Source organism: Notothenia rossii, assembly GCF_949606895.1.
Source record: "Notothenia rossii genome assembly, chromosome: 6".
Taxonomy (NCBI): domain Eukaryota; kingdom Metazoa; phylum Chordata; class Actinopteri; order Perciformes; family Nototheniidae; genus Notothenia; species Notothenia rossii.
The window spans coordinates 51,877,597-51,905,572 of NC_136909.1; the positions used below are offsets into that span (position 1 = coordinate 51,877,597).

At 43.6% G+C, this 27,976-nt stretch overlaps 1 protein-coding gene and 1 long non-coding RNA gene across 4 annotated transcripts in view; one reads left to right on the plus strand and one right to left on the minus strand.

The window, feature by feature from the left end:
• Nucleotides 1-27,976, minus strand: part of LOC307045356 — a 138,919-nt gene that overhangs the window by 58,654 nt on the left and 52,289 nt on the right. The gene's annotated exons all lie outside the window — the stretch shown is intronic.
• LOC307045348 (heterogeneous nuclear ribonucleoprotein L-like) overlaps nt 1-27,976 on the plus strand; it is an 86,094-nt gene that overhangs the window by 45,533 nt on the left and 12,585 nt on the right. For all 3 annotated transcript variants that reach the window (XM_079690970.1, XM_079690969.1, XM_079690971.1), the window contains 4 exons: nt 448-533; nt 634-730; nt 7,558-7,630; nt 23,828-23,899. In XM_079690970.1, the coding sequence (XP_079547096.1) occupies nt 448-533; nt 634-730; nt 7,558-7,630; nt 23,828-23,899 (328 nt within the window). The remainder of the gene's footprint in view (nt 1-447; nt 534-633; nt 731-7,557; nt 7,631-23,827; nt 23,900-27,976) is intronic.

A 27,976-nucleotide genomic window follows, 5' to 3' on the forward strand; every position in this document is an offset into this window, starting at 1 on the left:
ACACACACACTCACTCTCTCACACATATCAAACACACACACACACACACACACACACACACTGTCACAAATATACACAAACACAATGTCATAAAAACATACACACACACATGTTTTTCTGAAACTCTTCATAAATACAATTAAATAAAAATGATGCCGCATGTTTATAATACTTTTTCATATTATGTCTACTTTCTGACCATAGAGCTGCTCATTAGCCTGGTCTTACTTCATACCAGAGAAAGAATGGACACTATATGATGACACTTTTACACCAACAAAATAGACTTTGAGTTTTAGAGGTCTCACTAGGTCCCTAAATAACAACCTGGAGACTTGTTGTATAGGAGTTATATTTCTGTATCACTAACCACAGCGGGTTCAGACACACTGCAGCGTTTGAAATGTGTAGATTGTGTCAAATGTTGCATTTTTTTTTTTGGTCCAGGATGTTCTGTACACAGTGTGTAACCCCATCGGTAGTGTGCTGAGGATCGTCATCTTTAAACGAAATGGAATCCAGGCCATGGTGGAGTATCCTTGCTGCTGCATGTGTGAACGAGTGTGGCTCTACATGTGTGTGTATCTGTGTGTTGAAATGTACCATATTCTGTCCTTAACCCGACTCCTTCAGGTTTGAGTCAGTTCAGTGTGCTCAGAAGGCCAAAGCTGCTCTGAATGGAGCTGACATCTATGCTGGCTGCTGTACTCTCAAGATTGAATATGCAAGGGTAAGAGACAGAAGGCAGCAGCAGTCACAAGCAGGTCGTCCTGTAAGGTCCAAGCACTTTGTGCTGCTCTTCAAAGTCACTAAACAATAAATGAAATGTGATTCTTAAGGGAAATGCTTGTAGTCAGCCACCTGAGGCTCAGAATGGATTGTTAAGCAGAACCATCAGTAGCTGCCATTACAACTGTTTGGGAAATGGTGGGCACTTCCAAAAGAAGCCTTGGTAGGTGATTGGCTGAATCATCTGATAATCATACTCTGACTGAAGCCTGCCGGGAGAAGAGCAAAAACATCTTATTATGTAGAAAGCCTGTTATATGATACAAGACATCCTCCTCTCTTATCGTGGTTGTCTTGGTTTCTACACGGACCACTATTGCGGTAAGCATGTTGTAACTTCCGGTTGTTGTTGTCATCTCCGGGTATCCCGTGTGCCTGTTCTGTTGCTGATAGCTTATTATCTTAACTTAATCGATCCTTTTAAACTCTTGATCACGGCAACTGCCTGACGTTGTAATCACACGTTACTACAGCTTAAGCACTCACAAACTCTCCTTCTCTTAGCGACTGTAACTCCACAGTTGCCTACACTCTTTTCGGGTTTGCTAACGGTAGCTACTTTAGCTTGATAGCTAGCCATGGCTCTTTCCCCACCCTCGGGTGCTATTTCCTGCTCTAACTGTCTCATGTTTGGTTACTCCCCTACCTCCTTTACTGGTACCGATACATGTGTTAAATGTAGTATAGTTGTTAGGTTGGAGGAGGGAATCATAGCCATAGAAGCCCGGCTCCGCATCTTAGAAAATAACTCAGCTACAGTAAAGCCCATGTTAGCCGGTGCGGACCGGCAAAAGGTAGCTCCTCTTAGCCGTCCCCCGGCAACTCCCGAGCAGCAGGGAGAATGGGTGACTGTTCAGAAGGGGCATAACGCGAAACCCGCAGGTCCCCACCAACCCGTTCACGTATCTAACAGATATTCCCCACTCAGCGAGACACCCGCTGAGAAGCCAACTCTGGTTATTGGTAGCTCTATTATGAGACACGTGAATTTAGAGACCGAAGCGTCCACAGTCACATGCATTCCGGGGGCCAGAGCGGGCGACGTTGAGGCGCATCTTAGACTGCTGGCTAAAAATAAACGTAAATACAGTAGGATTGTTATTCACGTCGGTGGTAATGATGTTCGTTTACGCCAATCAGAATGCACCAAACTTAATGTGGCGTCGGTGTGTAGTTATGCTAAAACAATGTCGGACACCGTAATCTTCTCTGGTCCCCTCCCCAATCTGATCAATGATGACATGTATAGCCACATGTCATCATTTCAGCGCTGGTTGTCTTGGTGGTGCCCAGCAAACAATGTGGGCTTCGTGAATAATTGGACAGCCTTCTGGGGAAAACCTGGTCTGATTAAGAGAGACGGCATTCATCCTACTTTGGAAGGTGCAAATCTAATTTCTGCAAACATTTCAGGGCTCTGTGGACTTAATCCATGACAAACTGGAGTTGAGACCAGGAGGCAGAGTCGCAGTCTTACACGCTTCTCTGCGCTCTCTCCTAGGCAGTCATCCATAGGAATCCCGAACCCAATAAAATACCCAATATTAACGGTGTGTGTGTCTGCCCAAGGACAATTTAAGGTAAAACCTAATAGAGGTGTCATACATAATAACCTAATAAAAGTAAATGTAACAACTACTACAGTGCAACAAAACAGGAAGATTAAATGTGGTCTCTTAAACATAAGATCTCTAGCATCTAAAGCAATACTGGTAAATGATTTAATATCAGATTATAATATTGATATATGCTGTCTCACTGAAACTTGGTTGAGACATGAAGAATATGTCAGCATAAATGAGGCCACTCCACCCAGCCATATCAATACTCATATTGCCCGAGGCACGGGCCGAGGAGGTGGAGTTGCAGCAATCTTTGACTCAAGTTTACTTATCAATACTAAACAAAAATTAAATTATACCTCCTTTGAAAGCCTCATTTTCAGTCTTACGCATCCGACCTGGAAAACTTTGCAGCCAATCTTATTTGTTACAGTGTACCGTGCACCAGGTCCTTATTCAGAATTCTTATCAGAATTCTCTGAGTTTTTATCAGCTTTGGTACTTAAAACAGATAAAGTAATTATCGTAGGTGACTTTAATATTCATGTTGACGATGATAAAAATAGCCTTACTGTTGCATTTAACTCTATATTAGATTCTGTTGGTTTCTGTCAGAGTGTAAATAAACCAACCCACTGTTATAATCACACTCTTGACCTTGTTCTGACTTATGGTATTGAAATTGAGCAACTATTAGTCGAACCGCATAATCCTGCTTTATCCGACCATTTCTTAGTAACATTTGAAGTACTGTTACTAGACTACAAAGCATTAGCCAAAAGCTCCTGCAGCAGAAACCTATCTGTTAGTGCTATAGCCAAATTTAAGGAAGAGATTCCACCAATACTTAACTCGATAGCATGTCTGCATGTAGGGGAGGAAACTTATACAAAATGTACACCAACCCAAATTGATCATGTTGTTGATAGTGCTACAGATGCGCTGCGAATAAAATTAGACTCTGTTGCTCCTTTGAAAAAGAAGAAAATAAAACAACATAGATTAGCTCCATGGCATAATGCCGAAACCCGCAAAATAAAGCAAAAGTCGAGACAACTTGAAAGGATATGGCGTTCCACTAAACTTGAAGAATCTCGTTTAATTTGGCATATTACACTCAATGAATATAAGAAAGCACTGCGTAAAGCGAGAGCAGCATACTACTCTTCATTAATAGATGAGAATAAGAATAATGCAAGATTTCTTTTCAGCACTGTAGCCAGGCTGACAGAGAGCCACAGCTCGACTGAGCCTTCTATTCCCATAGCACTCAGTAGTAATGATTTTATGTGCTTTTTTAACGATAAAATTGTTACTCTTAGAAACAAAATCAATGACCTCTTGCCTTTAACCAGTATAGTGTTATCAACAGCTCCCGGAAACGTAAGTTCTAATAATATTACACTAGATAGTAAACTAGAATGCTTTTCAGCCATAAACCTTGAACAATTCAATTCAATGATTCTCTCTTCTAAACCATCAACGTGTATCTTACACCCGATTCCAACTAAGCTGTTAAAAGAAGTTTTTCCATTAATTAGCACTTCTTTATTAAATATTATGAATATGTCTTTATTATCAGGCTATGTTCCACAATCATTCAAAGTAGCAGTGATAAAACCGCTTCTTAAAAAGCACAACCTCGATCCAGAGGTTTTAGCCAACTATAGACCTATTTCTAATCTTCCGTTCCTCTCAAAGATTCTTGAGAAAGCAGTCGCAAAACAGCTGTGTGATTACTTAAAAAACTATGATTTATTTGAAGATTTTCAGTCTGGCTTTAGAACACAACATAGCACAGAGACAGCTCTGGTTAAAGTCACAAATGACATTCTAATAGCCTCTGACAAGGGACTTGTCTCTATTCTTGTCTTGCTCGATCTTAGTGCTGCATTTGATACTATCGACCATGATATCCTATTGCAAAGACTAGAGCACTTAGTTGGCATACAGGGAACTGCTTTAGGCTGGTTTAGGTCCTATCTATCTGAACGCTCTCAGTTTGTACGTGTCAACGATGAATCTTCCATGCAAACCAAAGTTAGCCATGGAGTGCCACAGGGCTCAGTGCTTGGACCTATTTTGTTCACCCTATATATGCTTCCGTTAGGCAATATTATAAGGAATCATTCTGTAAACTTTCATTGTTATGCGGATGATACTCAACTATATTTATCAATCAAGCTTGATGAAATTAATCATCTAAATAAAATTCAAGACTGCCTCAAGGACTTAAAAACGTGGATGACCTTAAATCTTTTGATGTTAAACACGACCAAAACTGAAGTTATTGTACTTGGCCCGAAGAATCTACGAAACAAATTATCTAAAGATATATTAACTATGGATGGCATTAATTTGGCCTCCAGTGAGACTGTAAGGAATCTTGGTGTTATATTTGATCAGGATTTATCCTTTAACGCCCACATAAAATCAATTTCAAGGACCGCCTACTTCCATCTACGTAACATTGCAAAAATCAGGCATATCTTGCCTCAAAACGATGCAGAGAAACTAGTCCATGCATTTGTTACTTCAAGGCTGGATTATTGTAACTCCTTATTATCAGGGTGTACCAAGAAGTCAGTCAAGTCGCTTCAGCTGATTCAAAATGCTGCAGCTCGTGTACTAACCAGAGTTAGGAAAAGGGACCACATTACTCCTGTTCTGGCTGCCTTACACTGGCTCCCTATAGAACACAGGATAGAATTTAAAATTCTTCTTCTTGCCTACAAAGCCCTTAATGGGCAGGCGCCATCTTACCTTAAAGAACTCATTATACCCTATTGTCCTACTAGGGCATTGCGTTCCAAGAATGCAGGGTTGTTGGTTGTTCCTAGAGTCTCTAAAAGTACAATGGGAGCCAGAGCCTTTTCTTATCAAGCTCCACTTTTGTGGAATCAGCTTCCAGTTTGTGTTCGGACGGCAGACACCCTATCCGTTTTTAAGAGTGCGCTTAAGACCTTCCTTTTTGATAAAGCTTATAGTTAGGGCTGATTAGATTCAGCCCCTAGTTTTGCTGATATAGGCTTAGTTTGTCGGGGGACATCTTACTTCTTCCTTCTCTCTGTCTATACCTGTGTACTCTCATGTTCCGATTAACCCAGCTTCCCCAAATGTCTTTCTTTTTGGTGTCTATATACGCCGGGATCCGGAGTCATGGATGATCCTGCGGTCCTGTGTCATGGATTGCGAGTCCTGGATCTTGAGTCGTGGCTGTGGTCCTGGATCATAAGTCCTGGATGGATATACTCATGGATTCATCTTCCTATTATACACACATGCATTTCCAAACATTTGGACTACCTATGTTGCAAATGTATTATCTTTTCAATTTACACACGGCATCTATTGCACGTCTGTCCGTCCTGGGAGAGGGATCCCTCCTCTGTTGCTCTCCCTGAGGTTTCTCCCATTTTTCCCTTTAAACTGGGTTTTCTCTGGAAGTTTTTCCTTGTACGGTGTGAGGGTCTAAGGACAGAGGGTGTCGTATTGTCATACTGATATTCTGTACAAACTGTGAAGTCCACTGAGACAAATGTAACATTTGTGATATTGGGCTATATAAATAAACATTGATTGATTGATTGATTGATTGACATAAGAACAGTGGCGGCTGGTGGAAAATATTTTTGGTGGGGCTATGGAAATGGCTGTGACCAAACCATACTAGGGCGGTCCGGGGGATCCTCCCCCGGAAGATGTTTTTGAAAAATGACCCCTTAAATTATTACTTCTTGTGATGTTAGAGGTGGGGGGGGAAGGGAGGACAAATTGAGGCTTAAAAATATGAGATAATCCATAATCTTCATTGTGGTTAGCTATGAATCTTCCAAAACTGTGCAACAGTACAGTAGGCCCACACAAACTGCAGAACACTGGTGCTTTGGGAACACTCAAATGATTGAATTCCCATTTCAAATCAGGAGACAAAATACGAAGTGTGTGTGTGTGTGTGTGTGTGTGTGTGTGTGTGTGTGTGTGTGTGTGTGTGTGTGTGTGTGTGTGTGTGTGTGTGTGTGTGTGTGTGTGTGTGTGTGTGTGTGTGTGTGTGTGTGTGTGTGTGTGTGTGTGTGTGTGTGTGTGTGTGTGTGTGTGTGTGTGTCTTGCCAACCCTCCCGATTTTCGCGGGAGACTCCCGATTTCATTGCCCTCTCCCAGTTTCCTCCCGGGGTCATATTTCTCCCGATTTCTGACAAAATCCGATTTTCTCACGTCTGTTTCCACTCTGACTTTAATGGTAGCTCGTCTCTTTAGCAGCGCGCACAACTCAAAGTCTGAGAGGGTGAGGAAGATGAAAACTGAACAAGAACCGACAACTCGACCCTCTGCTCACTCCTTTCCTGTAAAATACAGGTCCAGCCCACACATATGCTCCATGGTGCTACAGGCATTGCCCTTACAACTACAATAAGCATATAAATGTTCATCTACAGCTCCGGCGATCCACTAGCACCGGAATCTCCACCTGCAGACGCAGCCATCCTCAACAACTTTGTAGCGTCACCTTGGATACGAGTCCGAACAACTCAAAGACACATAGGCCAGGGCGCTGACAGGGCGCCCTTTGAGCATCAGATCTGACGACGCTGATTTGCTGAAATTAGGTTTCGGCGGCATAGTTTACAGATAGCAACAGTCAGCTTGTTGGCTGCAGCTGCTCTGGCTGAGGGCTCCTTTCTACCGCCTGGACGAGAGAGGGTAATGATACACGCTGCGGCCAGGCAGGAAACATGTGACTTATCATTAACTTTAGACATCGTAAAACAATTTTAAATGAGATTGTATTGTAGATTATACATTTAACTGATACCAACTATATAATATGTACCTTGTTCATTAAAAATTAAAATAAAAAATATATTTTTTTATTTATTTTACATTTTGAATGACAATCAAACATGTGGGAAGAGGGGGGGCGGCGCCCCTATGGGCCGGCCGCCCGCCACTGCATAAGAAGTGAGTCTATTATCAAGCCACATGCCTAATTGTAGATAGAATTAATATATCTATATTTGAGAACCTTGATTGTTTCGTATGCACTGTGCAAAATGTATGCTTTTTCTGAAGTTAGTTAAGGCAAGTATCAGCTAATTAGATTTGTCTGAAATGCATCGACAGCAGTTTGCAATAGGCAGGAAGTGTCATCTGCATCAAATAGCAATGTGGAGAGATGCTGATGAATCTCTCTTCTTTGTTTCAACAGCCAACACGTCTGAACGTGATTACGAATGACAACGAGAGCTGGGACTACACCAAACCCTACTTGGTCAGACGAGGTAAGACAAACACTGTCTCGCTCTTTTTCTTTTTCTCTATTTACACTTAGGGCAGACTGTGACAACGTTTGGGATCACTCTACTTTCACAGTATATTGCAGATCCTGAGACGTGAACGCAGTTTGACTCTGAGGTCTGTGTAGTGGCACCGCAGCCTTCCTCCATTCACGTTACACCAATAGATAAGAATGGTCAGTCATTTATGAAACTATGTCAAGATCCTCAGTCATTCTGGGTTAAGAAGGTAGTCATAAACAGTTTGTACCATAAATATCCATCACACCAAGACTCCTCCGCCGCTCGTCTCTTCATCTCCAATCTAATCACTCTCACACCAGCCAATCACAAGCCTGCACCTCCGCTTATAATGAAGGCAGAGAGCAAAATAAACATTGAGGGAGAGAGAGAACAGAGAAAGAGGGATGGACATCAGGCTGACCATACACTGCAGCTTTCTTCCATCTTAACTTCTGCAACCCAGCAAAAAAGATAAAGGGAGCTGGATCTCACTCCTGCTGACCACCATGCAGCTGCTGCCTCAACATGCCCAGGATCCTGAGCCTCCCCTCTTTCTCCAGGACCTCCACCTGTCTGCTCCACACTGTGTTCTAACACTACTGTGTCTGGGGAGGTAGCCTTGCATGGCCTGCTGTCTGGTCCACTCAGTCAGATTCTAAATTTGAATTTTATTAGTGACCATAATGCACCTCTTCCAGCTAACAGATGAACATCTAATGTCTCCTCTAAACTGCCTTTTGAATAGGTTTTCATTGTGAAATGTCATTGAAAGATCTTTCTGGTGAAAGCTCTCCGATGTGGACAGACATATTGATATTCAAACGTGTGGCCATGCCAGGCTACATTATGAAAGGCTGATCTCTGTCACTTTACCTCCTCTGGATCAGGGATGTCGTCACCATATCAAGTTTTCTACAGACCCCTATTGTAGCACATATAACAACAATGATAACATACCCCTACTATAAATAGCATAACAATATTAAGATGCATCATTAAATGTTATTTGAACTGTACTTTATTGTTATACAGGCTTTGAAACAAGAACAACACACTTGTTTGATATCGTATTCATGTATATGGCCCAGCTCATTTAATAACAAAACAAGTGTAGTTTTGCTGTTCAACACAAATAATATAGTATTGTTAGTATTGTAGGTATAATAGTATTGCAATTGAATTTTCTTTGATTGATTTATGCATTTACAAAACACCATTACAACTGTCCGTCCCAACCAAGCGGCAAACTCTGGGGCAGAGCCGGGACGCCAATAAGGAAGTGCCACAAACTGCAGTTCATCTATTGGCCGATAGGCGATGACTGCAGAAAGGATGAATTTCCATAGACCCCCATGTTAAAATGCCCAACTTTACAGCAGAAAAAAACATGTTTCTACCCCTGGATGCAATAACAATTATTTGGGATATAGTTAGATTCCACCTTAATGATTATTAATTGGCGAGTGAATTGTTCTATAACGCAACCTTTTTATTTATATTAGGTCTTACAGTGTTTGCATCAATTAGGGCGTGTTCACTTTGATGGACAGGTACGTGCCTCACTGTCAGCTAACAGCAACTTCTCCACTTTGCTAGGCTACAACGTCAGCTAGTTGTAGTTACTGTACTTGACCCTTTAGCCGTGTTCGTGGTGATTGTGCCTTTTAGGGAATGTTGTTACAAATACCAGACAATTAAAATGTCGTGCTGTGCGGTTGAATGTACTAACAGAACTTCCAAGAAGTCTAAAATGATAATATTATACATGTTAACCCCGTTAGCAGGTGTTTGTTTACTTGTTAGCTTAGCTTGTTATATAGCTTATTAGCCAGCTAAAGATGTAACCCTTTATACATATTATACATATACAATTTAGTTTATGATTCAGCCTTGGGTAAGACTTTTATAGTCTATGGCTATGACGCCCATAATGCTAAACGGGAGCAAATGTTAAAAGGGGACCCAATGGTGGCCGCCGGAGCTAACGGAGCCGCAGGGGGCTAGCTCCAGCCGGCGTCCCGGAGCGAGCCCCCTGCGGCTCCGTTAGCTCCGGGCGGCTGAGTCCGGCGTTATAACTGGAGATCAAGGAATGCAGCGAAACGCGGACTTGGTTCGCCTGCAGCCCGCTGTAGTATTAGCTAAATAAATTATGTTGAACAAGGTTTATTAAGCTGAACATCGCCACAATTGTTCTGCTATGTATCGGTACTTCTTTTATTTTATTAACGTGTGAATGACAAGCATTAAGAATAACAAAAAATAGCGTATTCTCTTGCAGATTGTCTCGTTTGATAATTAATGTAACGTTTATATAGTGGAACTACACTGTTTTATCAAAACCAAAGTGCCACGCAGTAACTTGGTATGCATTTATTTCATGTTAGCTTAGCTTCTTAGCCTGAGCTAGCTCTGTTACTTCCAGCTCGGAGGCAGCAGGTCCCGCCTCGGCTCCGCCTCTTTGCCCTTATTTGGATCAGGCTGGAGCACGCGGGAGTTACGGCCCCTACACACGGCGGTGTGCGTTGCCGCTTCAACGCTTCTGCCCATTCACTTTGAATGGGGTGACGTCATGCCTCGCCGAACTGCATTGTGGGAGCAAAGCATAGCTTTTCTCGCGGAGCTCGCTGCAAAAGTAGAGCAATGTTCTACTTTTGACGCTTCAACGGAAGCGTCAGGCAATCATATCTCGCGTATGCAAATCTGCCAGTACAAGCGCTAGCCAATCAAACCGCGTGTATGTTGGGAGAGCTGGATACCGCAGTTCAAAAAATGGAGGAGAAAATAATCGTGGCGGTGGGGAATCACCCGGTGCTTTATGGTCAGTCCCTCTTCACCTACCGGGATACAAACCAGAGGAGCCAGGCATGGAGGGAGGTGGCAGAGACAGTGGGTGAAACTGGTAGGTTTTCGCCTGTTTGGGGAGTTTATATCCAGTGTACTTCGTTTGAATGGACAGCTAGCAGGCATAGATAGTATTTACCAGCATGGAATGTTGCGTAAAATAGCACCATAGACATTAAAGTCATAAATGTTCATCATATAAAGTGTGACATGTAAAACCTTTTATGCAATTGACAGGAGAGATTCATGTGATTTGGATGGTCGCGTTGCTCGCGTAAACTCCCCAAGCTCAAGACACGCCCACTGGCGTGCGTCTCTGTCACACTTTGAAAACCGCTGATCTAGAGAATTCCAACAGCTCTTATCATGGCGGCCACTGAGGTACTTCCGGGTCATTTCACTCCGTTAGAAACCTTCCTTAACTTAACTGACAATTTGAGCGCAACCAGAAAAGGCAAATTGTGGCATGAGAACGGCCCCTTAGAGTGGGTGCTGCCGCCATGCGGTGAAAGGGGAATTACATTTAAATTATTTATTCTGTTTTACAGTGCTACAGGGCCATAAACAATACATAATAAGACCAAAGCTGCAGACTTTGGACACTTCATAAGTGCATCCAAAGGAAATGTAATTCAATTCAAATCATGGTCTTTATCATTTCAAAAATAATATGATAATATTAAAACCAGTATATGGTGACACTCCTGATCTGATTCCTCTGATCACAGTAGCTGTACTCATGTGCATAGATGAGCCTTTCACATTATGTAGCTCATACTGTATGTGTTTGGATTAACATTCATTGGAAGGCATCAGGGCCTTTATAAAACATCAAAACAGTTGGACCGTAAAATGAAATTAAAGTTATCAATGCACGTTCTTCTGTACAGTAGCAAGCTTTGCACTGTATTTAGTGTAGCTGTGTGATGAGATTAATGTCATAGATCAAATGTTCACTGAATAAATGCATTTATACACTATCATGTGTTTTCATTGGAGGCACATTGCAAGGACATAGACAGAAGGGAGTCATTACTGAACATTGTCTGTGAGCGGGAATCACTGGTCACACACAGAGGGAGAGTGTTACCCAATTACATGATATATCGTATGTTCCGCCTTGGGGGGTTATTGACTGAAGACAGATTCATTATTCACACAAAGGGTCTCATCGTGATACCTATTCTGTAAACCATCCAGCATCAAGGGCGATGGTGCGCTCATCTTCAGATTAAAGATAAAAGTGATAAAAGTGTCTAACAAGTTAAATGTGATGCATCAGACTGTGTTATACTTTAATCCCAAATGTGCCATTTGGGACAATTGGCATGTCTAAAATATCCTCTTTCTCCTTGTCTGGTATAGGTTCGTTAGAATAAGCCACCTGGCTCTCTCTTGCCCGACCATCTTCCAAAGCGATTTACCCGTGGCTTGGACCGCACAGCAGGTTCAGGTTTATCCACCATGTCCTCGCACAGCTCTGCTTGGTATGCAGTCAGCATCGAGGAAACATTGAGCGCCCTGACAGCTAAAGCTGCCGATTTGTAAGCGTGTTTGAGCCCCAGCTGAGAGCCCCAGCTGAGAGCCCCAGCTGAGAACCCCAGCTGAGAGCCCCAGCTAGCCTCAGCGCACGGCTCGGCTTCCGCAGCAGCCACCTACTTGTCACGGTTGCCGGCTGGCATACCGCTGGAAATGAAGGGGTCTTCTCCCGACAGGCTAGCTTGGCGTGCTAGCGGTGAAGCAGGCACAGTATCCGCACGAACCGTGGGTTTCAATAGCCTTCCAGCATGTTCCAGCCCAAGGCAGGAGTATAGAGTATTAACTGTTGTGATAATACCCAGAAACACTCCAGTATATGGTGAAGAGTGGAGGCTCGAAACAAAAGTCGCCGGCAAGCGTCCGGGACCGAAAGTTAGCTTTAAATAGTTCAGTCAAGTTAAGCTAGCCAGGCTACTTACACCGAGAGATGTGCTCCAAGGCGAGAAAAGATTGAAGAAGAAGATACAACTTTGTTATCATTACATAGTACAGGTACTAGTAACGAAACGGTTTCTCTGCATTTGACCCTTCCTAGTGTTAGGAGCAGTGGGCTGCCATTATGTACGGCGCCTGGGGAGCAGTGTAGGGAACGGTGTCTTGCTCAAGGATACCTCTGTAGCATTTAGTCTTTCTGGGACTTGAACCGGTGACCTTCCAGTTGCCAAGCCAAGTCCCTATGGACTTTGCCACCGCCGTGTTTGAATTACCTGATTGACCTAATGAGATTGATGCTTCTGAGGTTTATGCGGGAAGGCGCATCCCATAGGGAGAAATCAAAACTAATGTTATGAATGAGAACTGCACCCCTTGCTCACTTCTCTAATGTTTTTATTATGCTGATCCTATGTTCATGTTTTAGTTGTATTTGTTTGGCATATTATAGTGTATTTTTCTATTTGATAGTTACACACCCCCGCCACCATGTCATCATCACAACAACCAACTAGTGCACTCGGGCCTGCCTACGCCCCCTTCCCAAAGCACCCCAGCCTGTTCCAACTCAACAACATCTCAAACTTGCTATATTTAACCCCTGGTCTCTGAATAGCAAGTGTCTCATTCTCAATGAATTCATTACCGACAATAATCTGGACTTTCTCTGCATCACTTGGGAAAACACACAGGAATACTTCTCCCTCAACCAAACTACACCCCCCGGATACTAATATATGGAAAAATCACGCAAACATGGTGGTGGAATTGCAATTTTTTATCGTGATCACATACAAACTAATGCAATAGAGTGGTGCAGGAACGAGTCCTAAAAGTTAGCATTTTACCACTTCTGGTTCCCCTCGTCTCAGAGTCAATGGGTTTTTTTAACTCGTTTTTGGAAAATAGCTCAGAATAAGGTCTGTGGTTGACAAAAATTTAAGAGACGGATCATGTTTTGTTCTACAACATTAAATACATCAGCAGGCGAATCACTGGTGATTTTTGAAGAGTTTACGTGTCTGAAAAACAATAGTGGTTAACAAGTGGCTGAATAGGACTACAGAGGTTGTGGAGGATGTAGTACGTCATTATGCCGAACACGTAAACACTCCCGCTCAGTTTGTTTGCCCTGTTCTGCTTGAAAGCAAGTAACTGCACTATTGCAGTTACTGTTAAAACAAATGCTTCAACTTGTAACTTTTTGAACCCGTATTTTTGAATATCGATATTAAGTTGGCGTGACGTTGAAGTCGTGCGACCCTGCTGTACTCGGCTGTAGTTCGTTTATAGCAGGGGTGGGGAACCTTTTTCCTCTCAATGGCCATTTCAATTTGTTCAACATCCTCCGAGGGCCGTACAAATTATTGACTTCTGCTTAAAAATACTAAAATCACAGCCCATTGATTTCGCCTTTCTTTCATGCTGTGCAAAGAAAAAGCAGCGAGGGCCGTACCAAATAGTCTCGCGGGCCATATACGGCCCGGGGGGCGGAGGTTCCCCAGCCCTGGTTTATAGCATAACGTTAGCATTTTGCTTCTGGTGATTAGATGTATGATTAGAACATTTTAAAAGAAGGGTAGACAAAAAGTGCATTCATCAAACAGGTTCGTTTTCCACAGATCTTATTTTTTACAATATTCCAAAATCCTATGGAGAAATCCCATTGATTTTTTGTCGAGGGAACCCTTGCGCAGCTTACTTCCGGGTCGGCCTACAAAAATACGTCATCACTGCACCACTCTATATCCATACCGGCCCCCTTCTCATTTGAACACCTTGCTTTTAAACCGTCTAGTCCAAAACCCCTGGTCACTGCAGTCATTTACCGTCCTCCCAAAACAAACCCTGCTTTCTCTGAATTCCCAACACAACTCTGCTCCATATCTCCTTATGTTCTGCTTCAATATTCATGTTGACTCACCTGACTCCAAAGCCACTTGTCTGTCCCCAAAAAGACAAAAATCACCAGCCTCAACAACTACCGCCCAGTAGCACTCACCTCCATCGTAATGAAGTGCGTTGAGCTGTTAGTCAAATCCTTCATCACCTCCTCCCTCCCTGTCTCTCTGGACCCCCTGCAGTTTGCCTACAGAGCAAACAGGTCCACAGATGAGGTCATAGCCCTCACCATCCACACTGCCCTCCCACACCTGGACCAGAGGAACACATATGTGAGAATGCTGTTCATTGACTACAGTTCAGCTTTCATTACCATTGTGCTCTCCAAGCTGGCCATCAAGCTCAGAGACCTCAGGCTCAACAGCGCCCTCTGTGACTGGGTCCTGAACTTCCTGATGGGCAGACCCCAGGCAGTGCGGGTGGGAAACATCACATCCTCCACCCTGATCCTCAACACCGGAGCCCCTCAAGGCTGCATGCTCAGCCCTCTCCTCTACTCCCTGTTCACTCACGACTGCGTGGCCACACACAGCTCCAACACCATCGTGAAGTTTGCTGACGACAAGACCGCCATCGGCCAGATCGCAGACGGCGATGAGACACCGTACAGAGAGCAGGTCGAAAACCTGACATCTTGGTGCCAGGATCACAACCTACATCTCAAAGTCAGCAAAACAAAGGAGCTGATTCTGGATTACAGGATTCAGCAGAGAGAGGGACATGCCCCCATCACCATCAATGGGACTACGGTGGAGAGAGTCAGCAGCTTCAGGTTCCTCGGGGTCCACATCAGTGAGGACCTTACATGGACTCTTCACACCACCACCATCACCAAAAAAGCTTGACAGCGGCTCTTCTTCCTCCGCAGCTGAGGAGGTTCAACATGGACTCCAGGATACTCTGCAACTTCTACAGGTGCACCATAGAGAGGATCCTGACCTTCTACAGGTGCACCATAGAGAGGATCCTGACCTTCTAGGTGCACCATAGAGAGGATCCTTCTACAGGTGCACCATAGAGAGCATCCTGACTGGCTGCATCACAGCCTGGTACGGCAGCTGCACTGCCCTCAATTGTAAGGCTTTACAGAGGGTGGTGAAAACTGCACAGTACATCACCAGGACGGAGCTGCCATCCATGGAGGACCTCTACTCCCAGCGGCTCAGAAAAAAAGCCCTCAGGATTATAAAAGACCACCATCACCCCAGCCACAAACTGCTCTGCCTGCTGCCGTCTGGCAGGCGTTACCGCAGCATCCACACTAAAGCCACCAGACTCAGGGACAGTTTCATTCCCCTGGCCATAAGACTGTTAAACACCTGAACTGTTGAAACATCCATAACATTCATCTGGTTGCTTAGAAATGATTTATCTAATATATCATATTTCAATTACTTGCATTTAGACTCTTATTGCACTATTTGACTGTTTAAACAGTTTTTCCTTTGATATTTACTATTTACCTGCACTATATTCTTATGTTTATCTATTTTATTGTGTTGCACTGTTGCAGGAGCCTGTGACCTAAGATTTTCATTGTCATAACTACACTGTAGTGATCTTCGCATGACAAAATAAAACCATGAAACCTTGAACTCCTTCACCGCCACCATGTGACTATTTTATCTTGTTTCTTCAGGACAACATTGAAATAATACACAGCCAACTGGCCAACGCTTCCAACTCCTCCACCAACCTTACTTACCTCAAACCCTCCTTCCCTCCTCCTTCAAATCACCCTTTTACATCATTCACTCAAATCACCACTGCTGACCTAGCTTCCCTAGTCACCTTCAATAACTACCGGCCCATCTCCAACCTCCCATTCCTATAATCATTATTGGCCCAAACTCACTAACCCGCTCCACCCAGGACTTCTCTCTAAACATCGACGGCTCCATTGTCAACCACTCAACTCACATCCGTAACCTTGGTATCATCCTCGACCCCGCTCTCACTTTCCTCCCTCACGTCAACCAGGTCACAAAAAACGTGTTCTTCCACTTGAAGAACATCACCTGCTTCAGATCCTCTCTGTCATCAGACCCACCCTCCCGCACTTAGGAGGTAGGACCCAATTGCACGACCCGGGAGACAGAGGCAAAGTAAGATACTTTATTTTTCCAAGATATAGAAAAAATGAACACCAAAAAATGGTCGCTATCAAATCTCTAGCTGAGATGACAAAAATTAGAACAAAAGGAAACACACTCACGTAGTGAGGATCAAACTTATCAAGAGCACAAAAGAGCATAGACCTGACTGTGGCAAGAGACAAGAGCAAAGCACTGACCATGGCAATAGACAAAACGCATAGACCTGAACATGACAAGAGACAAAAACGAACTGACAATGAACACTGGGAGACAGGGAAATGTAAACACATGACAATAAGACACAGGTGGGAACAATCAGGGGCGGGACTGACGCTGATGAGCACAGGAGACACAGAAGGGATGACAGGTGAAAACAATCAGGAAATTAGACACACCAGGGAAACTAACGACAGACAGGAAAACACGGGGAGAAAGACCAGACAATACACAGGGAGGAAAACATGACAAGGAGAACAGAAAAACACCCACTACCAGACGCACAAAACTAAAAGCGTGACACAACACAAGAATCGTGACAGAGCCTTCATTACATCCCGAATGGATTACTGCAACAGCATCCTCTATGGTTCTCCTGCATACATCCTCAATAAACTGCAACATTTCCAAAACTCCAGGGCCCATATGCTCACCTCCACCCGGCGCTCCGACCACATCACCCCTATCCTCCACTGGCTCCCCATCAAACACCGCATTTACTCCAAAATATTACTTCTCACCTACAAAACCATCAACAACTTTGCCCCCCCCCCCCCCCCCCCCCCCCCCCCCCCTTCCTCAGTGACCTCATCCAAGCACACACCCCCACTCGTTGCCTCAGGTCTGCTGAAGCTAACCTACTACAGCCCTTCAGGACAAAGCTCCGGACCTGGGCGGGCAGGGCCGCTGCAGCCCCCCCTCCCTCTGGACCTGGGGTAACAGGGCCTTCGCAGCAGCCTCCCCCCTCCCTCTGGAACTCCCTTCCGAGTCACATCCGAAAGGCCAACACTCTAGATTCCTTCAAAAAATCTCTCAATATTCACTTATTCACTCTAGCTCTCAAACTCTGATCAACAACAATATTATTTTTATTTTTGATACATTGCTGGTACCACATACGAACCAAAGCAGAGACATATCCCTTGTCAAGTTCTACCGAGTTCTGGCCTGTATTTAGTGTTTGCCCGAACTTGAGAGGCTGGAGGGCAACAGAGGAGGCTTGGACAACTCAGATTCTTTTTTTTTTACTCAGCAGTTCTTAATAAGACACTTTGCATCAGGTCCGTATCAGATTGAAAACCTTCAAAAACAGAGGACAAAACAAATGTGAGCAACATGCAAACAAAACCACAAACATTCAGTTACTTTCCTGACTTTTCAGGGCATGAAAATTCAAATTATTAAATGTGAGTTCTTTTACAAACACATAATTGACTTAAATGAATCCACAAGAAAGCATTTTTCTCCACCTGAAGCGAAGCAACCCAGAAAACCCCACTGAACGCCATCTGCGTTGTCTAAAGATATACCAAACAAAAAAGAGCGCACACAAAGCACGCTCCTAAAAGCTGTCGATTGTGCAACAACACTCTCACACAATGGGATCTAAGGCAACAGATCAAGTGCGCAAAATACACATATAATTGTCACGATCTGTCTGTGTTGTGTCTTGTCTTTTTCCGTCTCTGGTTTCATGTTTTATTTTGAAGAGTGTTCACCCCCTATCTTGCCTGTCGCTTTCTGCCTGTTTTCCCTCATACCTGATTACCCGATTGTGTTCACCTGGTGCCCCTGTGTTTTCTCCTTCCTCCTCACCTGTGTCTTGTTTGTGTGATTAGTCTTGTGTGTATTTAAGTTCTGGTTTTATTGTCTGTCATTGTTGGTTCATTGTTTGTCGTTGACTGTGTTCAATAGGTAGTGTTCTGTTTTGTTCCTTAAATCCTTGAAATAAAGGTATTTTTTCTGTTTATTCTGCATTTGGGTCCTGCCTGCTTCACTCACCCTAACAATAAACAATGGAGAAACATACCAACGGCGTCTCTGAAGCCTCTCACACACTGTCGCCAACTTCTCCCTCCGTGGCTTTGGGAACAAAGAGCGGCCATCATAATTCCTGCCTCTTTTGTTGCCGTGTTATTGGAAGTGGTATTCATATTTTTTAATAACAGCTCGCCTATCATTAAGAAAAAGTAGACTACGCTATTCAAAATAAAACGAATACCCCTTCTGGTATTAAACAACTATAATCTAAACGAAAATACATGAAAACGTCAGTTTTTATCAGATATTATTATTTTGAATTTAATATTGACTTTTGTCTTAACATGCCTTATGCCAGCATATTTCTTCAGATGTGCTGATAAATAATCAGCTGAGTGGATTCAAATTTGAAGAGAAAAGACCAGCAGATGAATAGCAGTGGATACAATATCTGGACTAACCAGAAAGATTGCTTTTAAAAGCAGGAGTGAATCCAGAATGGCAGGGGCGATTGAGCCTTCCAGGGTCCACTCAGACCTCACTGATACCTCATTCACACCAACGGTGTTTCAGGGCCGGTTCGGAGCTGGAGCTTGAAAAGCACCGGGTTTTCCTGTTCACACCTCTGCGGAGCAGCCTCTTAGCTCCGGAATTCGGTTCGTTTCAAGCACAAAAAAATTGTCCGGCCAGAGCAAAAGCACCGCATACGTTACGCTTACGTCGAGACGGGGGCAGGGGCAGGGGCGGGATCAACTCCTGAACAACAACAAAAAGCTGGCGTTTTATCCAGTTTGTACACAACGATGGAGAAACTTAACAAGCAGCAGTGGTCCACTGAAGAGACCAGCTATTTACTGGGAAGCTGGTCTTCCGAAGAGGTACAGAGGAAGCTGGAGCACAATCGGCCATTGTTGTTGTTGTCGGTGTCAGCTGTGAGGGGTTTCCGCGCGGTTTGGCTTTATGAAGCAGTCACGCAAATGGTTACGTCATGACGCAAACGATGACGCAATGACGCAGCACCAGTCGGACTCTGGGCAGTGTGAAAAGGCCTGAGCTAAACCGAAGAACCTGTTCTGAACCTGAAAAGTTGGAGTTGCGCTGGTGTGAATGAGGTATGAATGCTTTATGGTCAACAGGAGTCCTCATAAAGCTCTGTGGACTCTGAATCTGCACTGTTCTCTTGTAAAGGTAATGGCCTTTCTCTGGGGATGATTCAGCTGGTAGCAGGGTCCGTGCTTTGAACGCCCCTGTTCATGGGCTGTGGAAGAAGGTCTCGCTTCTTTGACTGCTCGATTAGTAGACATTGGAGTTACAGAGAGAAGAGAAACACTGTTGTTTCGTTTCTGCTCTGCCTTCCAACATCATCTTTTTCATTTCTTGTTACTTTATCTAAACGAGAGCCGAAAACACTGACTAACCAGGGAGAGTCTTGCAGATTTCACTGTACTAAATATGTTCAGTAAGAGGCAGTAAAAGCTGAACACTCCCTCAACAAGCCATTTATACCTTTTTTGTTTATCATTTTATCATTCTCTTATTCCGATTTAATCGCATTTCCTTCTTTTTTTCTTTCATTAATTTAACAACTCACTTTGGCTTCCTCAGCATCCTTTTCTTTTTTCTTAATGCAACACCTTGTCTTGTTTTTTCTGTTATTTCCTTTTCACTCTTTGTGTACTCCTATCCTCTCTTCTTGGCTTTCTCTTCCCCTGTTCAATATATGACAGTTTGAACAGTCACTTACATTAAACCTGTGTGATCCACAGTGTGAGCTGTTGCATGGCTCAAATTGCTTCACATCAGCTTGCACAAGGTAGGAGAAAAGAAGACGAACCCTCACCCCCCCGTGTAGAGTCTGACCTCAAGCAGCAGGGAGGATACAGGAAAGGAAATGATAAAGGGTGCTGTTAGCCCGGGTTCTGAATGTGTTTCTGCTGGTTCTATGGCACATCTGACCACACCTCTGTCACTTGCAGTCATCAACAACACACCGTTAGGCTGCATGCTTCTGTGGCTTTCTACCATACGATACATTAAAAATGTATTGTCAGATGCAGTCTGAAAATGTACTTGCATCATAGGAGCACCGTTTGCAACATCAAACAAGGACAAATATCAAGACATGATATAAGGAAACAGACATTTAACATAACAACATGATCACTGAAGAGAGACATGCTCAAAGACACTCGTTCGTACATTTGAACTCATTCAGTGTTACTCCGATTAGATTGAAACAATTCAGATTGGCTGTTCAGGACATGGTTGGGGTCAGAGATGATGTTAATATGTTGTTATGGTAGGCTGATTCATAGAGTCTCTCACAGGGTTGACCTATAATCTTTGAGCAGATTTTCAACTGGTGGAGCAGTTTTGACTTAAAATCGGAGGACAAACACTTGTACCATGTAGTACTGTAGGACACTCAGAATCACAAGTGAGAAAAGCTGCAGACTAATTGGTATACTTGCCCTGAAATACCTAAGGCGCTGGAGAAAATAAATTCTTTGTTTTGTCCTTTTGCAGACATAATCAATTGAGTATTTCCAGGATTAGCAGATGGTCTATAATTTCACCCAAGTATTTATATAAAAGTACCTGTGTGATTTTTCAGTATGGATGGTATTCTTAGTTTTTTCTTCATCACCTTTGTCTAGTGTGAGCACATTGCTTTGCCCCCTTCCTGTTCACCATTTACATGCTCCCCCTCGGCCAGATCATCAGACATCATTGACTCAATTTCCACTGTTACGCTGATGATACCCAACTGTATTTCAGCCCACTCCGTCCTCCCAGCTCCCCCCCAGTCTCTCATCTACTGCCTGCATGACATCAAAGCATGGATGTCATGCAACTATCTCAAACTAAACAGCAGGAAAACAGAGCTCATGGTTGTGGCACCCAAGGTGCTGCTCCACAAGGTTGGTGACTTCATCCTCGAGGTTGACGGCTGCTCCATCTCCCCATCTCCTGAAGCCCGCAACCTGGGTTTCATCCTTGACTCCACCCTCTCCTTCCACTCCCACGTCAAATCTGTGACCAAATCGGCCTTTTTCCATCTAAGGAACATTGCAAGACTCCGACTGTCACTCTCGAAGTCGGTTGCCGAAACCCTAGTCCATGCGTTTGTCACCTCCCGCTTGGACTCAGCAATGGTGTCCTGTTCGGGGTTCCCAACAAAACCCTGGACAGGCTCCAGTATGTCCAAAACTGTGCTGCTAGGGTGCTCACAAATACAAAGCCGTGGCAGCACATCACTCCCACCTTCATCCACCTCCACTGGTTGCTGGTCAAGTCCTGCATCACCTACAAAGTCCTCCTCCTTACCTACAAGTTCCTCCATGCCCTTGCCCCCCAGTGCCTATCGGACATCCTTCACCCACATACCCCTCCACGGAACCTGCGGTCTTCAGACTCTGGCCTGCTTACCACCCCCCGCACCAAACTGCGAACCTTCGGGGACAGAGCCTTCAGCGTGGCAGCCCCCAACCTCTGGAACGCTATCCCTGCGGAGATCCGCAACATCCCCCACGCTTAACGCCTTCAAAAGGGCCCTCAAGACCCATCTGTTCACCAAGACCTTTGGCCCCTAATCTATTTGTTGTTTTTGTCTGTCTGACTGGTTGTCTGACTGCCTTTTGTTTTGTAATGTTTGTTTTGCCCTGTTCTTCCTTGTAAAGCGACCTTGGGTCCCATGAAAGGCGCTATTTAAATCCAAGCTATTATTATTATTATTATTACTCGAAACATGGCTAGAATTAGTATAGAGTTAGTGCCTTATTAACTGGGAAAAACGTATGATGACATTAACTTGTAGGCAGAGTTTGGCTAACCAAGCAACGGCAACTATCAAGGATCAGGTGGAGCTCATCGCTGGAGAACACCCTATTATGTTTCAGACGAACATGGTTGCTTTGATAAATCAGCATACCGAGAGCACTACACATTTGGCAAGTTGTAAGAGTATATTCATGGAGCTAGCGTTGATAAGGCCAAGTGTGATTACACTAGTTATAAGCTAGCTGAGGTGGTGTGAGGGCACATCTGTGATGGAGGGTTCATACTGAAGACACCAGATAAAATCCAGATGGTTTGATGGCGTAATTTTGGAATCAGTGTGGAGGAGCTCAACAGAGTGAAGCAGAGAGGGTCAATTACTGTTAGGCTTTACTAACTCATAAACACATCCATGCTGTTCCTTCTAGTTGTGTGTAAATGACAGACTGCACGTGCATTGCAAATGCTGCAGAAAGAATCAGACAAAAATGTACCCAAGTTATCAGAGTGAAAGAGGAAGAGTTCAAAGTATGTGAAAGGTTCTTCCTCTGTCAACAAGCCACACATGGAACTGTGTGTGTGTGTGTGTGTGTGTGTGTGTGTGTGTGTGTGTGTGTGTGTGTGTGTGTGTGTGTGTGTGTGTGTGTGTGTGTGTGTGTGTGTGTGTGTGTGTGTCTTCTGTCTGTCTGTCTGTCTGTCTGTCTGTCTGTCTGTCTTTCTTTCTTTCTTTCTTTCTTTCTTCCATCAGGACACTGCAATGCATGACCTGATGACCAGTGATTGTATGTTGGGGTGGGGGGGTTCTTCAATGTGCCTCCAATGCAGTGTTAAACTTGTGTGTAATGCTTGAGCCACAGTGATGATGTGTTATCATTATGATGATAATGTAATGCAGGTTCTTTGGTGCTGAAGGAGAAAAAGACAGATCTTGATGCATGAGAGGTACTGTCTCTTTCATACTCTGTTCATATCACCTTCTCTGTACTGCATCTCTCAATAAAGCCACCTCAAAGCAGTTTATTTCTTATTTGCTCACTTCCGTCTTTACCATAAAGTGTATTGAAAAAACTGATTATATAAATAAATGAATGTTCTAATAACACAGTTAATTGCTGAAATCTAGGAACACAAGCACAGGGTTACAAAAAAAAGCAGTCAGACCATCATTCACACAGGTGGTTAACTAAAGCCAGGGTTAGTCAAACCTAAATGCACAGTAAGACCCCCACCCTGCCCGGGGGCTTACTGCTGCTCTGTACACCAGGGTCCCACAGTACACACTCACCTGGCATGGTGTGGACTAAATACCTTTTCATTCAATTCATTTCACTGTGGAGTCTGTAAATGGAAATACATCTGTCAATGAAGCCCACTGTGTAGGTAAACACGAAATTACTGTGGGTGCTGCCCGTATCTAATAGTGTGTGTGTGTGTGTGTGTGTGTGTGTGTGTGTGTGTGTGTGTGTGTGTGTGTGTGTGTGTGTGTGTGTGTGTGTGTGTGTGTGTGTGTGTGTGTGTGTGTGTGTGTGTGTGTGTGTGTGTGTGTGTGTGTGTGTGTGTGTGTGTGTGTGTGTGTGTGTGTGTGTGTGTGTGTGTGTGTGTGTGTGTGTTTCAGACCGTGGAAAGGGAAGGCAGAGACAGGCCATTTTAGGAGAACACCCCTCGTCCTACAGTGATAACGGCTATGGTAAGATGGTAACTGAATCTGCTGCTTTACACGGGGCTGCTGCTTTACAGTCCCTATACCTCTGAGGTGAAACATGACTCACACACACCAGCGTAGGTGAAGAATATCATGTGTAATAGTCAGGTGCAGTAGCAGGTAGGTATACCAGCTTCTCAGTGCTGTAGTCTTTCCTCTTCTTCTTCGTGGCTGTGACCACACCGTATGAAGTGCAGTCCTCAGTGTGAGTGAGAAGGCTATGCGTCAGCTCTCTAATTAGCTTAGCAAAGTGATGAGCTGTTTCTTACAGATCTCCTCTTTGTTTATTACCAAATGTGGATACAGAATCATACATTAAGCTGTCTTTGTCAAATGTTATGTCTTGCAAGAAAGAAATACAGAGAGCAAACGGTCTTTAGAGTAAAAGACGCAGAATAGAGTTTGCGTAGCATATGTAAACACAGAGAGGAGAACGTGGGGGTTCAAGCTCAGTGATGGTGAAAGAAGCATTCTGTCAGTTAGGGACTCAGTATTAGGAAGCTCTAAGTTCAACAGAAGGTGAAGGCCAAACTGTTGGTGCACATAGAGTGTTTCTAACAACATCAGGGACGTGCACAGACATTTGGAGGGGCAATTGCTCTAAACTGGAAAAAGGGCCTCCACCCCGAAAAAAAACACAAAACCTTTTGAAAATTCTAACTTGTTTTTAATGCAAAAGAAACCAAACGATTTTTACATTAATTTGAAGAGTAATTCACATTATCATCTCATAAGAAAAAAAGCTAAGGCGACTATTTGCATTCGGTAGTTCATAAAAAGAAAACCAGGGACATTTTTTGTTTTGCGGTCCATATCTCATTAAAATATCTAATGTTACTAAATATTAAAGAGGAAATGGGGACAATTCTGTTTTAATGTAGTTTGAGCATTGTAACTGCTGTGCAGACATACTGATAAAATAGGGCTTCTAACTAATTACCTTAAATAAACTCACTAATTAATTAAACCAGTTCAATACGCATTATTCTTATCATTCTTTATGAGCGCAGTAACGGTACGGTATCTAATTACTTATTTATTTAGTATTCCATAACTTAATAACAGAGATGGTCAAACTAAAGTAGAGACATGGCAGAAATCCTACAATGAAGCGGGACAGTGAAGTGTTCTCCTGAGAGAGGGCGATCAAGAGAAGAGAGAGAGGGCGAGGGAGTTTACAGATGAAAAGACACAGAAAGACAGAAGCACAATAACAAGTATATTTAGGTGTTTTCTGTAAATAACAGACGGTGTCAGGAGGAAGATAAGTCCCCTGGTTTGTCGCCTATACTCTAACTGTCATGAGAAAACTCAAAATCAATTTTCCAAAATCCGACACTAGAGGTGGTCTTTAATGCACCGGCAGATGACAACGCTGACAAGCCAATGTGTGTTTTATCGCAGTGAGAGGCTACAATACTATTTGTAGGCTTATCATGTTGATTCGGCCACAACAGAAAGAAAAAAAACGCTCGCTCTCTCCAGAGGGACAGGTCAGGGCAAACGGGCCGTTGCCCGGGCAACAATAGCCTGTACCTGTGCACGTCCCTGAACAACATAAACACATATTCTTAATAGGGACATTTCCCAAGCTTAGCAAGGACTTGGAAACCAGTAAATAGATATACACATTAAGTAGGAATCACACTGTGATATAATTAAAGGTGACCTATCATGCAAAATGCACTTTTGTACGTCTTTTATACATTAATATGTGTCCCTGGTGTTCCAGGGAAGTCACCAAGTGTCAGAAAATACAACCCTCTCTATTTTCCTCCATACCAAATCTCTTAAAAAGGGGCTGCAACGGATCTGATACAGACTGATCCAGATTTGAACACTTCTATGATGTCACAGAAGTGGCGCTTCGGCTATTGGGCCAACTCCACCAATCAGGAGGAGACAGCCACGGACATTGCCGTTCGAAAGCGCTGGAGATGCTGTAGTACATATGCCAGGCCTGTAGATGGTGCTGTTCTCACAGAATCAGCGCATGCAAAGACAGTGTTAAATTGAGCGAAATGAGGAACGGCTTAAATGCATGATCTGTTTGGCATTTTGAAAAATAAAAAGTATAATTAAAACTGCGGTCGCACTTGTGCACGCAGTGATGAGTGGGCCCTCGCGTCCGTGCGCCTGTTGGGGAGGGCAGCCGGTCGTCCCGGCGTCAAGCAGACGCGAGCGAGTCCTCAGAAATTAGCCGTATGTCATTTCTCTAATTTTCGCGTCCCAGACTCCCAGGTCCTCCGGCAGCGACCCGGAAACAGATGTCGGCGCGCCCTCTCGAAGGAAAACACATTTCTCTAAAGGCTCGTCGAGGATCGATTATCGAGGATCGATTATCGAGGAGGCTGTCTGGAGGAGCCGTAACCGAGGATAAAATGATTTAGAGGAGAGAGGAGTCTCTCTGGAGGAGCTATAACCGAGGGTACACTGATGTATTCTCCGGAGTCGATTTCAGCCAACAGTGTTGTTTCCGTTGTGATTATAAGTTATTTAAGATGATCAAATGTGCATCAGACTTTCTGCCCTTTACCGTTTGTTTACTCACTAATCACATCTCCTCTGGATGTTAGGCTATCTATCATAGAACTGCTTTCATAGTGAGGCGATGTTTACAGTGAGAACAGCTGCTGAGGTCAGTGCATAAAGCAGAACAGTGTGTATAATATATATCGCTCAATAATATATGTACCAGGCCTACATTTCACACTTTATTTGTAGGCTATAGGAGATATCTACAAATAGACAGTAGGGTTTGGGTTAGGGAGTGTATAGGTGTCTGTTGTAATGAATATGCCGCCAGCAAAAGGGGGTTGTTGGACTAACAGTGAGTGAGTGAGTGAGTGAGTGAGTGAGTGAGTGAGTGAGTGAGTGAGTGAGTGAGTGAGTGAGTGTGTGTGTTGATGTGCCAGGCAGGCAGGTCTCAGTAGGTTATCTGACATATAATTGGTCAAAAATGGTACATTCTCCGTTAGCCTACGAGCTCCCCATTTTAGCGAAGGACTATTACTTCTCAATGTAGCATGACATTGGACATGCGCTGAAGTTGTCCTGGATTGGAATTTTTCGATCATCCCCCTATGAGGAGTTTGCAGAAATGTCCTTAAAATGCATGTGAAACGCACATTTTGTAAAATGGCCAACTTTCTGGAGGGCGGGGCTAATAAAAGCTCATTTGAAATTTGTCCGCAATCATAATAACAAATTTTTCCGATCATTCCCCAAGGAGGAGTTCGCAAGAATGTGCTTAAAATGGCTGAAAAACGCACATTTTTCAAAATGGCCAACTTCCTGGGGAGCAGGGCTTATGGAAGTCAATTTGAAATATGTGTGCAATCATAATAGTAATGTGTATACACCGTTTCGTGAATATCGGAAAAAGGATATGCGAGCAGTTTGGAGCAATTGTAAATCGTCAAAAATGGTGCTTAAAATGCATGAAAAACGCACATTTTCAAAATGGCCGACTTTCTGGGGGGCGGGGCTAATGGAAGGCAATTTGAAATATTTGTGCAATCATAATAGTAATGTAGATAGAGCGTTTCGTGAATATTGGAACAACTATATTTGAGTAATTTGGAGTAGTTTGGAGTCAATTGCGATATGTAAATCGTCAAAAATTGTGTATTCGCTGTTAGCTTACGACCTCCACGATTGAGCTATCAAAAATGTTCTTCTCAATTTAGCATCATATTGGATAGGGGCTGAATGTGTCCTGGACTGGAATCTTTCCGATCATTCCCCTAGGAGCAGTTTGCAAGAATGTGCTTAAAATGGCAGAAAAACGCACATATTTCAAAATGGCCGACTTTTTGGGGGGCCGGGCTAATGAAATGTATTTACAAATATGTCCGCAATTCCATGAGGAATGTCTGTGCCAAAAATCGTGAAGTTCTAAGAAACTATATGTGACTACCACACAATAGGGGGCGCTAGTGAGCAGCTTTTTTGAAATATTACGGGGTTTTTTTACATTCTCGAAAAGGTCGTGGGCTCTGACGTGTGTCCCAAGTTTTGCGTCCGAAGCTCATTTTATGCTATCGCAATTTAAAAAAAATG